We start from the raw sequence: 19970 nt of genomic DNA on the forward strand, positions 1-19970 counted from the left end.
TGAGTTCTTGTAAATTCCTGTATATATAGCACTTAAAACAGTCCCCTGGCACCGAGTGTGTAAATAAATGTTAACTATTTCATAGATACAAACATATATAGTGATAATATACACAGTTATGTTTTGTCTTTCCCATGTGATTTCAGTGTTCTCAATTAACAAGAAATCGCTCCGTGTTGTATCTTCCACAGTGACTATTACTATTATTGTTTGTTTAGATTCTCCTACATTGAAATTAGTACTAAATAGCAGATAATTTACATTGTTAAGCCAATTTATAGCATTTTACAAATAGTATTAATGTTCAATTCAGTCTTGTTTGTAGTGTCAAAGAGATGGAGTTAAGTTTGGTACCCTTCAGTAGGGGAATAGACAACTGACAGTGCACTCCTGTGTTATACATGTGTATATGTCTGTGAATTCATATGTACAATGCAGTGCAGCTATGAGAACTGGATTACATATAGCAACATGTTTGAATCTAAAAAAAAGCCTAATGAGTAAAACATGATCCTATTTAATACACAATACTATTTATATATTAGAAATAACACAAAGCGCTTGTTAGAAAATATGGATAAAAAGAAATAAACATATGGATGATAGATTGAAAGGATATATATTAAAAACATTATTGTTGGTATTTATGATGGATAAAGAATGGGGTTGATGTAGAGGATAGAGAGAAACAATGATCATAGTGTGCATGAATTATAGAGTGTGGTTAGCTTAAAATTCCGAGTACTTGAGATCCTAAAAGAAAAAAGTCACACACATTGCCTTAGGTTGGCTCCTAGAAAACAATCTCTGAGAAAAGTTTGCACGTAGGAAGTTTTTCTTAAGTGTTCTCAAGAACAACACCTATCAGACAGTGAAAACGCAGTATTAGGTAGAAGGAAAAGTTCAGCTATGATAAAACTTCAGCAAAGGAATCATTCAATCCCGTGGGGTGTCCCAGAACTAGAACAGCTCTTTATAGTTGTCAAGAGAGGTATGGCCTTTGTAACTCAACATCAACAAATTACTGGATGTGGGCTGCCTCCGGTGAGAGGATGAACCCCTGGCAAAGCAGCTCCCCTTGTAGTTGGGTTGGCGGTGTCACTGCCCCTAAACGAAGGCAGCCAAGATGAGAGCCCTCAGCAGTCAACACTCCCAGGAGCTGAGATTAGGAGAACTTGGGCCTGAAGAGGTTTCTGGGTGGCACACCATAGTATCTACTGCATGCAGGTATGGATACACACACACACACACACACACACACATACACACACACATACACACACACACAAATATATTATTGGAACTAAATTTGACAGCTGTTTTTCAAGTAGCAACCAATAATTTCTTCACTACACACTATTAAAATGAAGGAAATTCAGTTGTCCTCAATATTGCAAAATCTTCTTAAGAACTGCAACCTGACCAAGTCTCTTGAAGATCATAGGTGCAATTGGAAAATGTGAGAATTAAACTGGAGTATTAATGCCAAGCCAGTCTGGGACAACCATGTGAATCTGCTTTTCTTCCTGAGCAGCATAAGAGGAAGAACATTCAGGGACAAATAGAATGAGAAACAGAAGTCACCACACTCAACAGTGCTGAGTAATCAGTAGATGTTTTAGTTGGCTGCCTTTTCTTTCTCTTATAGTGGTTGAATTGTATTTTTCATCAGAAGGATGAATTTGAGATCATTTATTTAAAACATGGTATCTTAGAATATTGAATGTTCTAGGTGTTTTACAAACATTAAGGTATTGAATCCTCAAGACAATCCTCAGGGTAGATACTATTATTATCCCCATTTAATGAATAAAGAAAAGGAAACACAAATAAAGTGACCAAGATCACACAGATAGTAAGTAGCCAGGGTTTAAACATCAGATGCACTAAACTGACTTTTACTAAAACGTGTTCACTGTTCTCACTAAACATTTGAAGAGAGACATCTACTCTACCTCTTTCTTTACTGTTATCTGTGTCTATTATTGGCCACCACTTAATATTTTAGATAGATATATTTTCCAGTTCCATCATGGAATAAAGATTTAAAGCTAGAGAACAGCTCAAAGATCATTTAGGCCAATTTGTGACTTTTATAGAAGAGGCGAACTGAGTACCTGTGGTCATAAACCTTGTGAGCAGCATGTCTGGGACTTCCCTCTTGCAACACTAAGTTCTGTGTTCTTTCTACTGTGCCATGAACCAGCTTTGGCAGGTTGAAAAGACTTCTCAGTTGATTCAATTACAGAGCCCCCTTAGTTTCTCTCCATGCACTATTTGGATAAAGTCAGTCACTTCATCCAAAAAGGTCTTTTTCTTCCCTTGAACATGCTCATATCTTTAGCCCTAATAGTAGAGAGCATTAGAGTTAGATTTTTTTTTTCCCCTCACGGGTAGAATTGCTTTCAGAAGGAAAGGTAGAAAAGAAGAGCGATTTTCAACTGAAGTTAGTTTTCTTGAAGCTTCCTGTTATTCAGAAAGCTTCAGGTTATTAGAATGAAAACAGAAAAAAATGTACTCTTGCTAATTCCAGAGATTAATGCCTATGAGAACTGACTACAACTTGAAATTTTTAGCTCCACACACGTGTTTGATGAAAATGTCGCCTGGCCTATATATGGGAAGCAAATATTTATTGTCAGAAATAGTCTGGTCTCTCTTGACTTCCGTTAGCTTCCTGCAGCTGGGCAGAATGCATTTTAACGTTGGATTAAAGCATAATCATGATGCATTTGCTAGGCAGCTGTGAGTCAATATCATAAGATTGAAAAGAAGGTCATTGCTAGGTGTTCATCGATACGAATATTTTAAAATTATCAGTCACTGATTTTTTTCCATAGAGCAGTTTATATGAGTCAATTCTAACCAGAGAATAAAACTTTAAATTCAATTGTAATAAAATTATCCTTGGATTTTGTATTAAAGTGCATTTCTGAAGGTCAAGAGTAAAATTTGACTTTCCCTAGCGAGTTTGTGTTTATTGATGCATATTGTAAGAGGTATGAGCAAAACAGAAAGTAAGTAAGCAGTCTTGAAAACTCATTAAGGCATTTAGAACAAGTATGAAAATGGTAAAGTTCTGAGTGGTGTGGTGATAGTAAATTCTGAGTAGTTTGAGTAAAATCGGAATTGCAGCACTTGGATCAAGAAGTAGACAAAATGCCCCAAAAACACCTCCACCCAGAATGCCCCTCAGTGCTGAGTGATAAAAGGCAGATTCTTTGGTACAGAAAATCTACTATTTTATTCACCCATGGAAAACATCCTGCAGCATTGAAAACTTTTTGACCTATCCTGTTTATGACCTTTATCTTCACTAAATTCCTGAATATGTGATATGTTTATGGAAAGCACCAAATCTTTTATTAGAGTCTTTAATTTTTCCTTCTCCTTATATGACAGCACCCTCAGGTGCATCATTATTAAAATAATATTTCAAACAGTAATTATTCTGAAATTTGTAGCCACACATTAATAATGATGGGCAGGTTATGGGTATATGTATCACCATTTGCAAACATTTATTGAACACCCACTGTGATATATTAGTTGAGGTTCACAGATTTTCTGAAATAGGCAATTCAAGTTAATGAGGGTAAGTGATTCTTATGCACTAGGACTGTTGATATATATCCGTGGAACAGCATTGCATGTTCTATGCTTATTACATGCCACTTACTCCTTAAGTGCTTTACATACTATTTAATCATCACAACAACCTTTGTGATAAGTGCTATTATGGCTGTTTTAGAGAGGAAGAAGATGAGTGACAGAGAGGTTTATTAACTTGCTAGAGTCACACAGCAAGAACATGGCAGAGCTGGGGTTCTAGCCAAGCAATCAACTCCAGAATCTATTCTCAAACCCACTCCACCATACTGCATAACCTGTGGCCAAAGCTAGAACTGAGTTTCCAATTTACACAATTTAAACTCCTGCTAAATTATAAAAGATTCTATAATTTAGCTGAGTTTTAAATATAAATACAAACATGTCAGTCACCTTCATTATGCCCTGAATTCATAGAAACATTTGATAATATTTAATTTTTTTCTGCAAAAGTACTAGGATCTTTTGAAGCTATATGACTTCACTGTGTACATTAATTTCTATGTACCCACACTACCTGATGACCCATCAAGAGATGAGATAGGCTTAAATATGCAGACTTTAAGTCCCACACCAAGGGACCAAATCCCAGTTCTACCACTCATTAAATAGATGACTTGGAGCAAGTAACTTGACCTCTCTTAGCCGTGGTTTTCTCATATTTAAAATGAGATGAAAGTAGTATGCGTCTATAGGATTCAGTTAACCTACCAATGTAGACGTGTTTAGTTTAATGCCTGCCATATTCTAAGAATCAGTCAGTGTTAGCTGAGGTTGTTGTCAGTGTTCGTATTCCCAGCATGTACTCCACCTGAGCTGGCATGGCAAGGACATGGGAGTTGCTACAGGGCAGAGTAAGAGGATCCTTTTCAACCCATGCAGTATCCCTCTACCATCTTCAAACTTCATGGGACTTCATCCAGTTTATCTTTGTCACTGCTGTTTCTAATAACTGTCTTCCTCCTTAATCGCATCACACTCTGATTGAAGGAGTGATTTTATTTTGAAGGAATTTACCAGAGAATGTGATTCTAATGAGATCTTCTGGTAAGAAAATCCTATTTCAATGACTGTGATGTGGAGAAACCTATTGTGAGCGATACATAGAATTCAACACTCTAATTCAGGGTGTGAGAGTAGGACTAAGATGGCAGTCATAATTAATGATTTGAAAGTGTGCATTTGTACGATGATGTTTCATAGTTACAAAACAACCATACAAATGTATTTTGATGGTTTGGTGAGGAGGTGGATGCTTCTGTTTTTATTTCTTTTGATCATGGTCCGGTGGCTAGGGGAAACAATAGAGATTATCATCTGGTTTCCTGAATTTATTTCTCATTATTTTGAAGAAAATACTTTTTTACGGACAAATAGTATTGAGGTTCAGGATAGTCACCTCCTGAGGCTTTGTGTATAGACTGTCAAAGATCTTTTGGAGTTTTTGAGGCTTTGCTTGTACTGTAGAATGTGACTTTAGAGTCTTAAGTTCCTTGGTGAATATTAGTTCCCTACTGGTAGAGTATATATTTCTTAAATATATTTACATTTGGATAATATCTAGTTAAGGGAATCATTATCCACCTAAATTACAAAAATCAAAAGCACAGACTTATTCTCAGTTTACTCTCTTCTTCATTGTTCAGTCATTTACCAAGGATGGTTATTTTATTTTATAAATGTACCTTGAAATTGTTCTCTCCCTAGTTCCTTCTGGCCTAGTTTAGTTGAAGATTCAGACATTCACGCATGTAGGAGCTGGATGATTATCATAACTAATAAAAGCAGAACTCCTGAAAAGTGATAGTAAGTGGTAGGACCCTGGCAAACTGGGGACCAGATGCCCTTAATGGAGTATAGCCAGTAACCAGCTAAAGAGCATGTTTGAAACTTGCTCGGTGTGGGAACAAAAAAAAAAGAAAAATGGATACAACTCATGGATGGTCAATTTACAACCTTTATTTCACTCTCATCACTTTTCTTCTGTAATGTGGCAGACTCCTGACTTTAGCTATATTTGTGTGCAATCCATCCTCTCTACTGGCACCAGGTGATGTTTTCAAGGCTCCAATGATAATTGTGTCACTCTCCTTTTTAAAAAAAACTCCCGCATCACCACATTGAATGCTGCATACAATGTGAAGTTCAAATTCTCTATCATGACATATCAGGGGCCCCTCTTGGATCTAGCCTCTTCTTACCTTTTCAGGCTCACCACTCACCATATACATAATGCTTCAGAAATACAGAATTATATACCTTTGTCCAAGTACACTATGCTATTGATGGCCCTGTGCTTGTTCTCTCTAACTGCAATTTTTCCCTCATCTTGTCCAACTGGTGGACATCCATCCTTCAAACCATACTTGGAAATCAGTACCTCTCTGAAGCCTCCCCTCTCATGCACACTTGCTAAGCTATACTACAGATGGTCCTCAAAATACAGCCCTCCTTAAATGCCTTACATGCATCACTGATCCATTCAAGTTTATACGCCACATGTGCCCACTTTACTAATGAGCGTCTGTCCTCCTTTAATGCACAGATCTTCTCTGACTCTCTTTTGTCTTTCTGATGTCTAGCACAGTGATTGGCATACAGTATGTGTTCTGTAATTATGTGTGGATCTGAATATTAACTTGTTGCCAATACTCTTTACATATTCTGTTATGAAGATGGTAAGAAAGAGAATGATGACTGTTTTTTGTGGACACTTCCTACAGGGACAAAATTATTGAACATACTTTATCTCCAAGGCAATAAGTCTATTTTTTAATCTTTTAAAGCATGCAAGGGTTATTTGTTTTCACTTTATTCTAAAAATTTCCAATTTGGCGTAATCAAAGAGAAAGCACTGTTTAGGAAAGAGGGAAAGAACCCCATAAATCCCAGTTGTGGGTTGATACCAGAAAACACTAATACATATGATGTCACCCAACTGCTGACTGATTGCACCATATCAGGCAGTATCTCCACTGGTTGTGTTTAACGGGCATTTATATAGTACTTGGCTCATGATGCTGTTTGAAGCAATATTCTCTTTCCACTACACCGGGCAGACGGTTCATAATTTTTTGACCTCTGTGATTTGTGTCTCTGTTTACCACAGCTTTTGTTTTGATATCAGAAACCGTTAATCCTTCAAAGTCCTGCAGTTGTAATGTTAACTGCCAGCATCATTGATTTGCAATTGGCATGAGAGCATACTTCAACTGTTTTATAACACTTCTGACTTGTTTTTTACCACTGAAATCCTCAAATATAGAATTTTCCCTAACTCTTCAACAAAAAAATATGTTCACTCAAACAAAGGATGTTCATTCTAATCTGGGCCTCTGAGTTCATTTCCTTGGTTTTACATCAACCTTTTAGTTAAGCCTAGTGGTTCATGACTCTTGGTTTCTCTATTGATGAAATACAATTAATAATTATTGTTTCTATGGATTATTTTTTATTTGCATATATTTTAATATATATGTTATGTATATGTATAACACATATGTATACATGTGTATATGTACATATACGTGTAGATGTGTGTGTGTATGTTGGGGGAAGAGTCAGTTATATCTCTTGTTGGTGATCAGCAATATATTTTATTTTTAATTACAGTACATGTTTTATGAAGAAAACATATTAAAGGCTAACTTAAGGGTCATTATAAATAATGTAATTTTACTTGTGGATTCTCACAATGACTACTAATGTCATCAAAGCTATTTTTTAAATTATAGGCTTTTAATGCCCCTAGGGCAAACTTCATTTTTTTCCATAATTAATAAGAATAATATGATTCTTCAGACTTGATAGAACCTATAAAGGTGAATTTGCCTCCATTAAACCTTCATTTGAAATACTTTTGAAAAGTATGGAGAGCTGCATTTGTTTGGAGCGGGTGTATGGGGGAAGATGACATGAAACAGAAGTTATTGAGGAGAAAACAATTAAGAATATGTGGGTCAGTCCAAGTACATGTTAGCTTATCTACTAAGACACGTGCATACCTCACTAATGAAAGTGTTTGCAAAAGAATATAAAGTATCTGGGAAAAAATGATCAAACATTTAGCTCATATGCAGGTAATTCATTCTGCTTTACAGAGCTTTAGTGGGAAAAAGGCCAAAAGCTATTTGTGGTTTGCTTTTTTAATTCCACATTTTCCATAATTTTGAAAATATTCTCAGATTCTGCCATTACTTAGAGAAATCAAGCACTTGCAACTGATTGCTAGGAAACACCTTTTTTGACAGTACAAAAGCAGAGGCATTAACTGACTCTCTGGGGAATTTGGTGTTTTTCAGGGAATGATGTACCTGGAAGAAAGACGGCTTGTTCATCGGGATTTGGCAGCCCGTAATGTCTTAGTGAAATCTCCAAACCATGTAAAAATCACGGATTTTGGACTAGCCAGGCTCTTGGAAGGTGATGAAAAAGAGTATAATGCTGATGGAGGAAAGGTGGGTGTCTTTTTGAGAGCAATATTACTTGAAAATATAGTATAATACCCTTTTATCTCCTTATATGTTATAGGAAGAAATCAATAAACCTGAGGTTTAAGAGATTATAAAATCCCAATTCCACCATTTGCCTTCTCTCCCACCCAGGGTTATAAATATATATTTATATACACATACATACATACATATATATACACATATATATGTACATATGGAAACATACACACACATATATATACAATATATAATATACAGGATGTATCACCTACTTCCATTTCTCAAAAGTAGCTAAAATAAGACAATGCGTGTCTGGACCCAAGTTATCTTTATGTCAGTTCCAGTGTTAGAGAGTTGGTGGCTCCCTAGGAACTCTAGAGATTACACTTTAATCCAGGGCCATAGAAATTGTTTCCTTAATCCTAATAATTTAAGACTATTACAGAGAGATCAGAGAGATACAACTTCTTTCTCATAGACTAGAGAGAAGTTTCAATGCGACCAGGAACCATAACTATTGGAAAGTTGGTCATCCTATTTCACGTCCAATCCTCCTACACCAGAAGCAACAGATTCCTCTTATCTGGCTCTATTTTTTTTTTTTTTTTTAGTTTTCATTGTAGCATATGACTTACCAATTTATTTATTTATTTATTTTAACATCTTTATTGGAGTATAATTGCTTTACAATGGTGTGTTTGTTTCTGCTGTATAACAAAGTGAATCAGCTATACGTATACATATATCCCCATATCTCCTCCCTCTTGCGTCTCCCTCCCACCCTCCCTATCCCACCCCTCTAGGTGGACACAGAGCCCTGAGCTGATCTCCCTGTGCTATGTGGCTGCTTTCCACTAGCTATCTATTTTACATTTGGTACTGTATATATGTCCATGCCAATCTCTCACTTCATCCCAGCTTGCCCTTCCCCCTTCCCCCGTGTCCTCAAATCCACTCTCTACATCTGCGTCTTTATTCCTGTCCTGCCCCTAAGTTCTTCAGGACCAATTTTTTTTTTTTTTAGATTCCAAATATGTGTCAGCATATGGTATTTGTTTTTCTTTTTCTGACTTACTTCACTCTGTATGACAGTCACTAGGTCCATCCACCTCATGATAAATAACTCAATTTCGTTTATTTTTATGGCTGAGTAATATTCCATTGTATATATGTGCCACATCTTCTTTATTCATTCATCTGTCTATGGACACTAAGGTTGCTTCCATGTCCTGGCTATTGTAAATAGAGCTGTAATGAACATTGGGGTACATGACTCTTTTTCAATTATTGTTTTCTCAGGGTATATGCCCAGTACTGGGATTACTGGGTTGTATGGTAGTTCTATTTTTAGTTTTTAAAGGAACCTCACTAGTGTTCTCTATAGTGGCTGTATCAATTTATATTCCCACCAACAGTGCAAGAGGGTTCCCTTTACTCCACACCCTCTCCAGCATTTCTTGTTTGCAGATTTTTTGATGATGGCCATTCTGACCAGTGTGAGGTGATACCTTATTGTAGTTTTGATTGGCATTTCTCTAATGATTAGTGATGTTGAGTATCCTTTCATGTGTTTGTTTGCACTCTGTATATCTTCTTTGGTGAAATGTCTATTTAGGTCTTCTGCCCATTTTTGGATTGGGTTTTTTGTTTTTTTGTTATTGAGCTGCATGAGCTGCTTGTAAGTTTTGGAGATTAATCCTTTGTCAGTTGCTTCATTTGCAAATATTTTCTCCCATTCTGAGGGTTGTCTTTTCGTCTTGGTTATAGTTTCCTTTTCTGTGCAAGAGCTTTTAAGTTTCATTAGGTCCCATTTGTTTATTTTTGTTTTTATTTCCATTTCTCTAGGAGGTGGGTCAAAAGGATCTTGCTGTGATTTCTGTCAGAGAGTGTTCTGCCTATATTTTCCTCTAAGAGTTTTATAGTGTCTGGCCTTACATTTAGGTCTTTAATCCATTTTGAGTTTATTTTTGTGTATGGTGGTAGGGAGTATTCTAATTTCATTCTTTTTCATGTAGGTGTCCAGTTTTCCCAGCACCACTTATTGAAGAGGCTGTCTTTTCTCCATTGTATATTTCTTCCTCCTTTATCAAAGATAAGGTGACCATATGTGTGTGGGTTTATCTCTGGGCTTTCTATCTTGTTCCACTGATCTCTATTTCTGTTTTTGTGCAAGTACCATACTGTCTTGATTAATGTAGCTTTGTAGTATAGTCTGAAAGCAGGGAGCTTGATTCCTCCAGCTCCGTTTTTCTTTCGCAAGTTTGCTTTGGCTATTCAGGGTCTTTGTGTTTCCATACAAATTGTGAAATTTTTTGTTCTAGTTCTCTGAAAAATGCCATTGGTAGTTTGATAGGGATTGCATTGAATCTGTAGATTGCTTTGGGTAGTATAGTCATTTTCACAATGTTGATTCTTCCAATTCAAGAACATGGTATATCTCTCCATCAGTTTCTATCATCTTTAATTTATTTCATCAGTGTCTTATAATTTTCTGCATACAGGTATTTTGTCTCCTTAGGTAGGTTTATTCCTAGGTGTTTTATTCTTTGTGTTGCAATGGGAAATGAGAGTCTTCCCTTAATTTCTCTTTCAGATTTTTCATCATTAGTGTAGAGGAATGAAAGAGATTTCTGTGCATTAATTTTGTATCCTGCTACTTTACCAAATTCATTGATTAGCTCTACTAGTCTTCTGGTAGCATCTTTAGGATTCTCTATGTATAGTATCATGTATAGTATCATCTGAAAACAGTGACAGTTTTACTTCTTTTCTGATTTGGATTCCTTTTATTTCTTTTTCTTCTCTGCTGTGGCTAAAACTTCTAAAACTATGTTGAATGATAATGGTGAGAGTGGACAACCTTGTCTTGTTCCTGATCTTAGTGGAAATGGTTTCAGTTTTTCACCATTGAGAATGATGTTGGCTGTGAGTTGGTCATATATGGCTTTATTATGTTGATGTAATTTCCCTCTATCCCTACTTTCTGGAGGGTTTTTTTCATAAATGGGTGTTGAATCTGTCGATAGCTTTTTCTGCATCTATTGAGAGGATCATATGGTTTTTCTCCTTCAATTTGTTAACATGGTGTATCACATTGATTGATTTGCGTATATTGAAGAATCCTTGCATTCCTGGGATAAACCCCACTTGATCATGGTGTATGATCCTTTTAATGTGCTGTTGGATTCTGTTTGCTAGTATTTTGTTGAGGGTTTTTGCATCTATGTTCATCAGTGATATTGGTCTGTAGTTTCCTTTTTTTGTGACATCTTTGTCTGGTTTGGTATCAGGGTGATAGTAGCCTCATAGAATGAGTTTTGGAGTGTTCCTCTCTTTCCTATATTTTGGAAGAGTTTGAGAAGGATAGGTGTTAGCTCTTCTCTAAGTGTTTCATAGAATTCACCTGTGAAGCCATCTGGTCCTGGGCTTTTTTTGTTCGATGATTTTTAATCACTGTTTTAATTTCAGTGCTTCTGAATGGTCTGTTTATATTTTCTATTTCTTCCTGGTTCTGTCTCAGAACATTGTGCTTTTCTAAGAATTTGTCCATTTCCTCCAGGTCCTCCATTTTATTGGCATATGGTTGCTTGTAGTAACCTCTCATGACCCTTTGTATTTCTGCAGTGTCAGTTGTTACTTCTCCTTTTTCATTTCTAACTCTGTTGATTTGAGTCTTCTCCCTTTTTTTCTTGATGAGTCTGGCTAATGGTTTATCAACTTTGTTTATATTCTCAGAGAATCAGCTTTTAGTTTTATTGATCTTTGCTATCATTTCCTTCATTTCCTTTTCATTTATTTCTGATCTGATCTTTATGATTTCTTTCCTTCTGCTAACATTGGATATTGTTTATTCTTCTTTCTCTAATTGCTTTAGGTGTAAGGTTAGGTTGTTTATTTGAGATGTTTCTTGTTTCTTAAGGTAGGATTGTATTGCTATAAACTTCCCTCTGAGAACTGCTTTTACTGCATTCCCATAGGTTTTGGGTCATCGTGTTTTCATTGTCATTTGTTTCTAGGTATTTTTTGTTTTCCTCTTTGATTTCTTCAGTGATCTCTTGATTATTTTGTAGTGTATTGGTTAGCCTCCATGTGTTTGTATTTTTTACATATTTTTTTCCTGTAATTGATATGTAGTCTTATAGCATTGTGGTCAGAAAAGATACTAGATAAAATTTCAATTTTCTTAAATTTACCAAGGCTTGACTTGTGACACAAGATATGATCTATCCTGAAGAATGTTCTATGAGCACTTGAGAAGAAAGTATATTCTGTTGTTTTTGGATGGAATGTCCTATAAATATCAATTAAGTCCATCTTATTTAATTTATCATTTAAGGCTTGTGTCTCCTTATTTATTTTCGTTTTGGATGATCAGTCCATTGGTGAAAGTGGGGTGTTAAACTCCCCTTCTATGATTGTGTTACTGTCGTTTTCCCCTTTTATGGCTGTTAGCATTTGTCTTATGTATTGAGGTGCTCCTATGTTGGGTGCATAAATATTTACAACTGTTACATCTTCTTCTTGGTTTGGTCCCATGATAATTATATAATGTCCTTCTTTGTCTCTTGTAATAGTCTTTATTTTAAAGTCTATTCTGTTTTATATGAGAATTGCTACTCCAGCTTTCTTATGATTTCTGTTTGCATTGAATATCTTTTTCCATTGCCTCACTTTCAGTCTGTATGTGTCCCTAGGTCTGAAGTTGGTCTCTTGTAGACAGCATATATATGTGTCTTGTTTTTGTATCCATTCAGCCAGTCTATGTCTTTTGGTTGGAGCATTTAATCCATTTATATTTAAGGTAATTATCAATATGTATGTTCCTGTTACCATTTTCTTAATTGTTTTGGGTTTGTTATTGTAGGTCTTTTCCTTCTCTTGTGTTTCCTGCCTAGAGAAGTTCCTTTAGCATTTGTTGTAAAGCTGGTTTGATGGTGATGTATTCTCTTAGCTTTTGCTTGTCTGTAAAGGTTTTAATTTCTCCATTGAACCTGAATTAGATTTGTGCTGGGTAGAGTAATCTTTGTTGTAGGTTTTTCCCTTTCATCACTTTAAATATGTCCTGCCACTCCCTTCTGGCTTGCAGAGTTTCTGCTGAAAGATCAGCTGTTAACCTTGTGGGGATTCCCTTGTATGTTATTCGTTGCTTTTCCCTTGCTGCTTTTATTTTTTCTTTATATTTAATTTTTGATAGTTTGATTAATATGTGTCTTGGCGTGTTTCTCCTTGGATTTATCCTGTATGGGACTGTCTGTGCTTCCTGTACTTGATTGACTATTTCCTTTCCTACATTAGGGAAGTTTTCAACTTTAATCTCTTCAAAATTTTCTCAGTCCCGTTTTTTTTTTCTCTTCTTCTTCTGGGACCCCTATAATTCAAATGTTGGTGCGTTTAGTATTGTCCCAGAGGTCTCTGAGACTGTCCTCAATTCTTTTCATTCTTTTCTCTTTATTCTGTTCTGTGGTAGTTATTTCCATTATTTAATCTTCCAGGTCACTTATCCCTTCTTCTGTCTCAATTATTCTGCTATTGATTCCTTCTAGAGAATTTTTAATTTCATTTATTGTGCTGTTCATCATTGTTTGTTTGCTCTTTAGTTCTTCTAGGTCCTTGTTAAACGTTTCTTGTATTTTCTCCATTCTATTTCCAAGATTTTCGATCATCTTTACAATCATTACTCTGAATTCTTTTTCAGGTAGACTGCCAATTTCCTCTTCATTTGTTTGGTCTGGTGGGTTTTTACCTTGCTCCTTCATCTGCTGCGTATTTCTCTGTCTTCTCATTTTGCTTAACTTACTGCATTTGGGGTCTCCTTTTCACAGGCTGCATCTTAGTAGTTCCCGTTGTTTTTGGTGTCTGCCCCCCATTGGTAAGGTTGGTTCAGTGGGTTGTGTGAGCTTCCTGGTGGAGGGGGCTAATGCCTGTGTTCTGGTGGATGAGGCTGGGTGTTTTCTTTCTGTGGGGCAGGACCGTGTTTGGTGGTGTGTTTTGGGGTGTCTGTGAACTTAGTATGATTTTAGGCAGCCTCTCTGCTAATGGGTGGGGCTGTGTTCCTGTCTTGCTAGTTGTTTGGCATGGGGTGTCCAGCACTGCAGCTTGCTCATCGTTGAGTTGAGCTGGGTGTTAGCATTGAGATGGAGATCTCTGGGAGAGCTTTCGCCATTTGACATTACATGGGGCCCGGAGGTCTCTGGTGGACCAATGTCCTGAACTCGGCTCTCCCACCTGAGAGGCTCAGGTCTGGCACCTGGCTGGAGCACCAAGACCCTGTCAGCCACACTGCTCAGAAGAAAAGAGAGACAAAAAAGAAAGAAAGGAAAAAATAAAATAAAGTTATTAAAATAAAAAATATAAAAATTAAAAAGTAATATTAAAAGGAAAGAAAGGAGAGAGCAACCAAACCAATAAACAAATCTATTAATGATGACAAGCACTAAAAACTATGCAAAAAAAAAAAAAAAAAAATGGACAGACAGAATCCTGAATAAATGGTAAAAGCAAAGCTGTATAGACAAAATCACACAAAGAAGCATACACATACACACTCACAAAAAGAGAAATAGGAAAAAAAAAAATATATATATATATATATACAGTAAAAAAAAAAAAGGGAGAGAGCAACCAAATCAATAAACAAATCTACCAATGATAATAAGCTCTAAATACTAAACCAAGATAAACATAAAACCAGAAACAAATTATACGCAAAAAGCTAACCCCAAGTCTACAGTTGCTCCCAAAATCCACTGCCTCAATTTTGGTGTGATCATTGTCTATTCAGGCATTCCACAGATGCAGGGTACATCAAGTTGATTGTGGAGATTTAATCTGATGCTCCTGAGGCTGCTGGAGAGATTTCCCTTTTTCTTCTTTGTTCACACATCTCCTGGCGGTCAGCTTTGGATTTGGCTCCACCTCTGCATGTAGGTCACCTGAGGGCATCAGTTCCCCACCCAGACAGGAGGGCGTTAAAGGAGCAGTTGATAAGGGGGCTCTGGCTCACTCAGGCCAGGGGGGCAGGACAGGTACAGAATGCGGGGTGAGCCTAAGGTGGCAGAGGCCCACATGACATTGCACCAGCCTGAGGTATGCCGTGTGTTCTCCCAGGGAACTTGTCCCTGGATTGCGAGACCCTGGCAGTGGTGGGCTGCACAGGCTCCCAGGAGGGGTGGTGTGGATAGTGACCTGTGCTTGCACATAGGCTTCTTGGTGGCTGCACCAGCAGCCTGAGCATCTCATGCCCGTCTCTGGTGTCTGAGCTGATAACCGCAGCTCGCGCCCATCTCTGGAGCTTGTTTAGGCGGTGCTCTGACTCCCCTCTCCTCGCACACCCCGAAACAATGGTCTCTTGCCTCTTAGGCAGTTCCAGACTTTTTCCCGGACTCCCTCCTGGCTAGCTGTGGTGCACTAGCCCCCTTCAGGCTGTGTTCGTGCAGCCAACCCCAGTCCTCTCCCTGGGATCTGACCTCCGAAGCCCATGCCTCAGCTCTCAGCCCTCTGAGGCTGGTGAGTGCTGGTCGGCACTGATCCTGTATGCGGGAATCTCTCTGCTTTGCCCTCTGCACCCCTGTTGCTGTGCTTTCCTCCGTGGCTCTGAAGCTTCCCCCCCCAGAACACCCTGTCTCCACCAGTGAAGGGGCTTCCTAGTGTGTGGAAACATTTCCTCCTTCACAGCTCCCTCCCACTGGTGCAGGTCCCATCCCTATTCTTTGTCTCTGTGTTTTCTTTTTTCTTTTGCCCTACCCAGGTACATGGGGAGCTTCTTGCCTTTTAGGAAGTTTGAGATCTTCTTTCCACGTTCAGTAGGTGTTCTCTAGGAGCTGTTCCATTGTAGATGTATTTCTGATGTATTCGTGGGGAGGAAGGTGATCTCCATGTCTTACTCCTCTGCCATCTTGAAGGTCCCCCACGAATTTATTTATTATCTGACTCCCTCCACTAGAATGTAAGCTGCTATATCCCAGGGATCTGTGCAGTGCCACTGCCTCTTCTAACTTTTCTGACTCTCCATCCTCAGGCCCTGCCTGACAACTGTGTTCCTGCCTCCCTCACCCACCGTGTGGTCTCAATCCATGCCTTAGTTCCAGCTCTTGTGTTTCTTCATTAACTTGCTGTTTTTGGTAACCATCGAGGATATCTCCTCTTCCTCTGGAGGTCCTTCTAGCTTGGCCTGGAGGAATTTTGATCAGGAGAGGCCAAATGAAATAAGCAAATGCAGCCTTAACCTGTGGTGACCTATAAGCTTATGCTAACAAAAAAAATTAATTCATATATCGTATCAATATATTTATTATGTGCCTTATTCATCAAGAGCCATCCAAATACACATTATGAATATTTTTCAGTGATAGTCTTCCAAATGTTTCACACTGATTTTTGTACTAAACTCTTATATAACTATATATAGTCAAGTCTTATCACAAAGCAAAAGAACACAAAATTTATTTTTTTAAAAACTTCAGTTTTGTAGTATTCTATGGCTTTTCCTTGATTTTATTAGCCTATTTTGCTTGTTTACTACAAATTGCAGCAGTTTGAGACCACGGCTTTGAAATTCACTACAGGATTGCGCAGAAGTAGAAGTCTATAAATCACATGACTTCACTTGTCTTGAGAACATACAGCTTTAAGATTTGTCTAAAGCAAGATTCATTAGAGCTTTAAATGCCTAGTAACAATTAAGTCTTTATTGAGCCACCTGTGATTTAAACTTACTTCTTTAACAGTGTCCGTAGTCCATAAAGTGTGCTAACTCCTTGCCCATAGGGAAATTACTTTCAATGTGTCTTCTGTTCCCTTTCACTGAATACCATGATTCTGTCACAGAGTTACCTTGGTGTCACCTTGGTGAGCAGCCAACCTCATGATTTCAAAGGCCTATTTAGTTTTAAGGTTTCAGCTGCTAAGTAGAAATGTTTATCTTTATTCCATAGAATCTAATTATATTCCCAGCTATATAATGCTGCCCTTCGTAGCTGAAAATCATTCTGCTGAACCATCAGCAGCAGGGTATGTGAGTTGAGTTGCTTTTCTTGCAGAGATGATGGATTTGTACTGATCTTCTCATATCCTTTTATATAATTTCTATTTTGAAAATGGTACATATTTTCAATACTGGCTAACCAAGACAAGGAAGATCATTTGTGGCTGGGGAACAAAGCAAGGCTAACTTTGGAATTCATTATTTTGGGTGTTTTAGTGACCAAATTATCTGAGAGGAGAAGGGAGGGGCCAAGTGTAGAAAGAGTCCTTTTTACCAGTGGCTGGAAATTTTTCTGAGGGTGAAAAAGCATTTACTGAAAATGTAGAGAATCTCATTTGGGGGGAAAAAAACATAATATGACCACATTTTTAGAAGTACATGTATTAGATGTTTAGAATTGATATTGTAAGTCATAATGTTAAATAGTAACTCAATTACTGAATATTAATTAAAACTATAGAAAGTGATACTTATTTTATTATTTTACTTTTCATTGTTTATGAAACTTTTAAAAATAAATATATCTTCATGTTAATTCATTTGAAGCTTAAATTTCATTTCATTTGTTCCCTGTATTGAAAATAACACATTTCTATTTCTATTTTCTAGGCATACAATCAAAAAATACAATTGAGGCGAGTCCAGAGACTCATATTGAGGAAATATAGAAATGACTTTTTATATGACTATAAACCTTTCATTTCTTATTTCTCTATAGATGCCAATTAAATGGATGGCTTTGGAGTGTATACACTATAGAAAATTCACCCATCAGAGTGACGTTTGGAGCTATGGTAAATCATTCTTCCTTGTGACATAAGGCTTTTAAAGCAAAAAAAATATTAGGTTTCTTGGGTCTCTAAAATGTAATATATTAACGTCTTGGTTGAGTTGTCTACCATAACCTTTTATTTTGATAGCAACTTGTCTGATCATTTTGACAAAAAACAAAACAAAACAAACAAAAAAAACCCCAGCAATTTTAGATTAGGGACATTTTCATAGAATCTCATGGCCTTCAGTTTCAACAACTCTTTTAAAACATAACTCTAAATGCAATGTATGTTTAAAACAAATTTTTTTCTTATGGGAATCTATGTTCTATAGTAAAAAAAAAATAGAGATTATTGTTAGAACAAAGAACAGTTATTGAAATCAGTAGGATGAGAGTAGTAAATGTGAGGGGAGAGGTAAGAGAGATGATTTCTAATTACAGCTTTAATTTTAATGTATAAACTACTTTTGGAGTAAACAGATATATTAGAGAATTATAATATGAACTGGAAATAGAGATTTGAAAATTTAGAACATTTATTTAATTGCATTTAACTCAGTTTTTGAGATGAGCTTTTTAGCCTCTGTCTGGCTATTTACAACTTATGTCCATCTAAGTATTAGTAAGAATAAATCAACACCTTTTCTAAGTTTAAATATACCATATAAAACTAGCACTTCTTACAAATAAAAAGCACTGTGATTCTTTAAATAATATGGTGGTGGTGAGACTTGAAAGCATGATATGATTTATTTTGCTCAAATTTAAGCTTAGTTTATTTATTTTTCTTTTAGAAAGAAAATTAAGTCATTAAGTCACTAAAGAACTTATACTTCTTATCTAGAACAGTATTAATTATCTTTAAAATAATAAGACATTTCTATAGGATAGTTTTTCCTTCCACACATGTAAACCATAGGAGGTATTAAAATTTCCACAAAGGCCTCATGTATTCTACTCAGTTTAGCAGTAGAGTGTTGTGTGTTTGAGATTTAGGCAAGTATAGAGGAATACTTGACAAAGCTTAGTTCAACTGTCAGGACTAAATAAAAAACAAATATATCATATATATTATTATTTTTATTATATAGATCATATACATTATAAATATGAGATAGATGTTTATAGAATATGATATACATTAGCATGTACATAAGCATTTATATATTATAGGGTATAGATTAGCATATATATTATATGATATAGAGAGATTTACATATTTTATAAGATAGATTTAAATAATATCATATATATATTTTTCTTTTTCTTTTCTTTCCTACTTATATTTCCCTGAACTAAACGTGGCAATCTGAAAATTTTAACTGACCTCTAGAATAAGTAACTATATATACACATTAAAGTAAACGTTGGCAGGGCAATCACATTTTTAATAGTAAAATTTATCTTTTAGAGAAAATCCTGTTTTAAGGCTATAATGTTCATGCTGACTTGCAACATCTCAGAAGCAGTTCAGTAAAAATAGATAGATAAATAGATAGATGATGATAGATGATAGATAGATAGATAGATAGATAGATAGATAGATAGATGATAGATAGATAGAATGCTAGGGTAAACTCTGTTTTGAAACATAGCCCAGTTCATCAACCCATATCCATAAGGCATTTTAAGATTTTTATGATATATCACAGTTGGTTGCAAAGGCATAAAAGGCAGAGAAAGATACATAATCTTGTTTACAGTGAATCTTTGTGGAACATTGCCACTGGGTGCATCTTTATTTTTATAAAAATAAATATGCATTGAATATGGTTTATATCTTCAAATGATAGAATTGTAAGTTTTGAAGATGTTTCTAATTTAGCTTTCTTGAGATTGTTCTTCTATATGAAGCCATCTCTGTTTGACTCTACTTATCATCACCTCTGCAAAGATATAGTTGGAATATTATTGGCAGAAGTGGGGGATTTGATTTTTCTGCTTCAGTTTTTGTATATATGTGTTTCTGTTTATTGTATTTTCTATTAATTTGTAGTTGCTTTGTATCTTGCTTATATTAGAAGTTCTGATAGAGATGTGAGAGCATCTATTCTTTTATAACTGCAAACATAAGTTAATAAAATGTTCTCATTAAATACATATTCTATAAATATGACTGACTGAATATAAATAGACAGTAATCTACTTC

The 19970-nt window shown here is 36.2% G+C and overlaps 1 protein-coding gene across 1 annotated transcript in view; it reads left to right on the forward strand.

Annotated features, from left to right (window-relative positions):
- The window catches only part of ERBB4 (erb-b2 receptor tyrosine kinase 4), a 1231960-nt gene that overhangs the window by 1166243 nt on the left and 45747 nt on the right, over positions 1 to 19970 (forward strand). Inside the window, exons 23-24 of the mRNA XM_082396354.1 lie at positions 7911 to 8066; positions 17765 to 17840. Of these exons, the coding sequence (XP_082252480.1) occupies positions 7911 to 8066; positions 17765 to 17840 (232 nt within the window). The remainder of the gene's footprint in view (positions 1 to 7910; positions 8067 to 17764; positions 17841 to 19970) is intronic.

This window comes from Balaenoptera borealis (assembly GCF_965194805.1).
Source record: "Balaenoptera borealis genome assembly, chromosome: 6".
Classification (NCBI taxonomy): Eukaryota; Metazoa; Chordata; class Mammalia; order Artiodactyla; family Balaenopteridae; genus Balaenoptera; species Balaenoptera borealis.